Source organism: Cyprinodon variegatus, unplaced genomic scaffold (assembly GCF_000732505.1).
Source record: "Cyprinodon variegatus isolate N-32 unplaced genomic scaffold, C_variegatus-1.0 Scaffold595, whole genome shotgun sequence".
Classification (NCBI taxonomy): domain Eukaryota; kingdom Metazoa; phylum Chordata; class Actinopteri; order Cyprinodontiformes; family Cyprinodontidae; genus Cyprinodon; species Cyprinodon variegatus.
Window position 1 is genome coordinate 373,135 of NW_015151048.1, and position 3,895 is coordinate 377,029.

Genomic DNA, 3,895 nt, shown 5'->3' on the forward strand with positions numbered 1-3,895 from the left:
ATACCGTTTCAGAAAGAAAGATTTGAGCATCTGATGGCCGACCAGGACCACCAAACAGCAACCCGAATCCACTTTGTCTCAACATTTCATTATTTGTCAAATTGATGCCAACGTTTAACTTCACAGGATGCTCAACATTCCTCATTTTAGGGAAGACAGTGCTTCTTCTAAGAGTTGTCATAAAAAACACACAAAATATTATTCTCATAATGTTGGGACTTTATTCTCATATTAAAGAAAAAATCTCTAGGGTGGCCCTAATGCCCTGTTGTACAATCAATATCGATGAACTAAAGACGTTATTGGACCTGCTGCTAGTCCCATTGTTCCGTCACCTTGGGCCCACAGCTGATGAGTTCAGCTGCTCCTTCTCTGCTATCGAATTTCACTTTCATGTGTGACCGTTAGCACCTGTGTCCGTCAAACAATTTATTCGGTCTCCTTGTGGATAACTGAACGTAGCGGTTCGGCAACATGCAGCAACAAGAGTGATGAGATCTGACATCAACAACAAGACGAAACACTGATCTTCTCAACCAAACCCCCTAATCCCCCCGACTGCCTCTAAGTGATGCTTTGTTATTAGCGGAGCAGGAAGCGGTGCATACCGCAGCAGCATTAGCATGCTAACGTGTCAGTACTCACTGGCAGCGCTCATGACGTTCCTGCCCAAGGTGTTGGTGTTGTTGTCACTGCTGCTGCGGCTCAGGTTCATGTTGTTGGTGGCGTTGGTTCGGGACATGTTGGGCGCACGGCGAACAAAGGATTCCATGAGGCTGGCCTCGCGGGACGACAGGTTGGGTACACTGGCGCTGGAACTCATGGGGGCGCCGGCGGCCAGCAGGGAGCTGACGGACAGCCGGGTGTTTGCTGCCGAGCACAGAGGCCTCTGGGAGTGCGTGTCCTTGCTGGATGCCTCGGACACTGAGCTCACGTCCGGCGAGCTCACACTCACCAGTCCCATGGAGATGGCAGTCGCTGGGTCGGTGCTAGCCGTTGTCGTGGGGGACTGGTGCTCATCTCCAGTCACAGATATGTCCGCTGTGAGCGTCCCAGAGCTGGACCCCGATCCACATCCCGCCTCAGCCGAGGACAGAACCACAATAGGCTCCTGCTGATGTCCATCACAGCCTGGTCCTCCAGAAAGTCCTCCTGAGCCCACCCCCTGGTCAAGGAGCAGCCCCTCCGCCTTCAGACTCCCTCCACTAAGCATCCCAGCAGAGGAGCTCAAACTGATGTCAGAGGATGAGGCCACGCTGCAGACCGAGCTGCTGCTTCCTTTCCTGCTAGAAGAGCTGGCCCCGATTTTGTCAGGACAGTTATTTTTCACCAGGCTGCTCCAAGAAGGTTGTTGGGAGGAAGATGAGGTGGAGGACAACGATGCTGATGTGGTGCTGGTTCTGCCCATGGCCGCTGCTGTCACAGAGGGTCCCACCGTGGATGAGGCGGGACCTGAAACAGTGGATGAGACAGGTTTGGGTGTTGGCGCTGTGGCAGCCGACTCAGGGTCATACCCTGGAGCAAGCTTGAGGTCAAACTTCCCTTCAGCGCCCATACGGTAAGAGTTAGAGCATCCGCTAGCATCCCAGGTTACATCAATCCAGCCTGGATGGACAGAGAGATAGGAGGGAGACGGACAGATGGATGTCAGAGAGGCGGCAGAGGGAAACGGGGCGACAGCGACAGAGGAAGGCAGACAGCAGACAAGCAGCTTACAGTCCCAACAGCTCCACACAAAGACTGACAGAAAACCATTAAATCAACCTCATCTGCAGAAATCTGTTCTATCCTCAAGGATCAATAAGGATTTTAGCTAGGAATATTTCATAAGGTGTACAGCTGGGTGTATCACATTTTTAGGCTATGCGTGGGGTAGGGGGGTATCCTCCCCCGGAAAATGTTGAAAGGTAGACTCTCTGAAACGCTATTTCCTGCATTTTGAGGTAGAATGCAGCTAAAGTCTTGTCTTTGTTCCAACACTACTCTTGTCCTGATTATGTATGTTTGCTTGGCTAGAGGTGGACATTTCATAAGAAAGACATGAGATCATTTTCAGGTTCAATATTATGTTTCATAGGTTTTTTTAAATGATCAGAAAGTGTAACTTTAACTTACTGCTAAAGATGAAACTTGATTGTTAAATAAACAACAAGTTGAAGAACAATGACAAACTGGCACATCTTTAACACCATCTGCAAACCAACAGAGGAAGAAAAGCAGCCAGGACTGCTTGGATTTCTGTCCATCTGTTAAGAATACAGCCCACATTGAAACAGATGCTGAAACTTTTCCATGTATCTAAAGCCCTCGCCACACCTTGACGATTTAGACCAGCCTGATGTACAAAAAAAAACGCTGGCATACGTGGCATAAATTATGGGTATGTTTTGGATAAGTTATGAGCACACTGAAGCCTGCTGAAACACGTCGACCTACGGCAGGTACGTCAAGGTTTTGAGCATGCTTAAACTTTCCCGACGTATTCCAGCGTATTCTCATACGTGGGGCAACAATAGCAGAGCGGAGTTACAGCTAAGTTATCTGATCCTTCTCATGGGTTCATGGCATAGAGCTTATCCTAAATCTGAGTAACTTCTCCAGACTCCATCCCCATCATAAGGTGAGCCAGAAGGTGAGTGTAATGGATCCTCCCAGCGTTCAAGCCTATGACCAATAAACTTCCTAGCAGACATTAGGCTGAATCTGCTGCAATCTGCTCTTTTTATTTATTTATTCTTTTTTTCGGTTGGACGGACATGGCTGCTCCCCTCAGGGCAGCGACGCGCCTGAGTGAAGCAGCTTTAACTGATGCAGCGTAATGCCAGTGAAATGATGCTTGTGGATCAGTTGTGCATAAGCTAGGCTGTCTATGGAGATAAGAGTTGAACTCATTATCAATACGCTATGTATAACACATTGAAATAAATCCATAGAAAGTTCAGCGTATGCCAGCGTTTTTAGGAGATTGTGGGACGTCGGGCATATGCTGGCTAAACCATCAAGGTGTGATGAGGCCCTTGGTACATTTTGTAAATATAAGCTTGACGTGTTTTATGGGCAGTTATACCAGATAGGGAAATATTGAACATTTGAGAGAAGTGGGGGGAAAATGAGGGCGTACCAAAGATGAAGATGTTCTCTTCAAATGTGACCCTGTTGTTGGTTTCAGTCTCTAAAACACCAGGCTGCTGTTCTTTGGTCACAGCAACAGATTCATTCTAGTGTCTGTTTTCTTTTTAAAAACGAACGAACAGCTCACTGAGCTGCTTTACTTTAAAGTAGGATCTGAATTTATATAAACACTTCCTGAATAACTGATTTAGGAGAGACGGTTCAGCCTCAAATAATTCCATTATTTTGAGACAGACCAAGTATTGGTGAGATTTAGTCTAATTTCTGTTGCAGTCATTCTGGCCTCTCATTAAAAGGGAAAATGAGGAGTGAAGTGAGTTTAGGAAGGACAGTAAACCGCTGGTGCACCGTGTCTGAAGCTCAATCAGCTACTATGTTTGAATTCATTCTTTTGTGTAGAGTCCATGATGCAAAGCAGAGCAAATAAAATTTGTATCGATTCAAGTTGATTTCCCTTTGAATAATCCGATTCATAAAACCCTAAAATGAATCCTTTAAGGGAATCAAATGTCGTAAATGTCTGAAGCTGTTCCATGAACAAAGGCTGTGGTTTGAATTTATTTACATGATGGCATGTTGTTTGGGTCGGTTGACGGTAAATAAAAGTACATTCATATAACTTAACTGGGTTCAGTTATTTTTTCAAAGACTCCTTTTGCATCAGTGGCCTTAATTTTTGACGGTGGGCAGACAGCAAATGGGAGGAGAGAGAGGGAAGGCGTGTAGTACCGGTCAGCAGGCCGCTGTTCTGTCAGATGAGCAT

At 46.5% G+C, this 3,895-nt stretch overlaps 1 protein-coding gene across 1 annotated transcript in view; it reads right to left on the reverse strand.

Annotated features, from left to right (window-relative positions):
* hectd1 (HECT domain containing E3 ubiquitin protein ligase 1) overlaps positions 1-3,895 on the reverse strand; it is a 46,835-nt gene that overhangs the window by 21,753 nt on the left and 21,187 nt on the right. Inside the window, exon 20 of the mRNA XM_015392540.1 lies at positions 646-1,605. Coding sequence (XP_015248026.1) covers positions 646-1,605 — 960 coding nt within the window. The remainder of the gene's footprint in view (positions 1-645; positions 1,606-3,895) is intronic.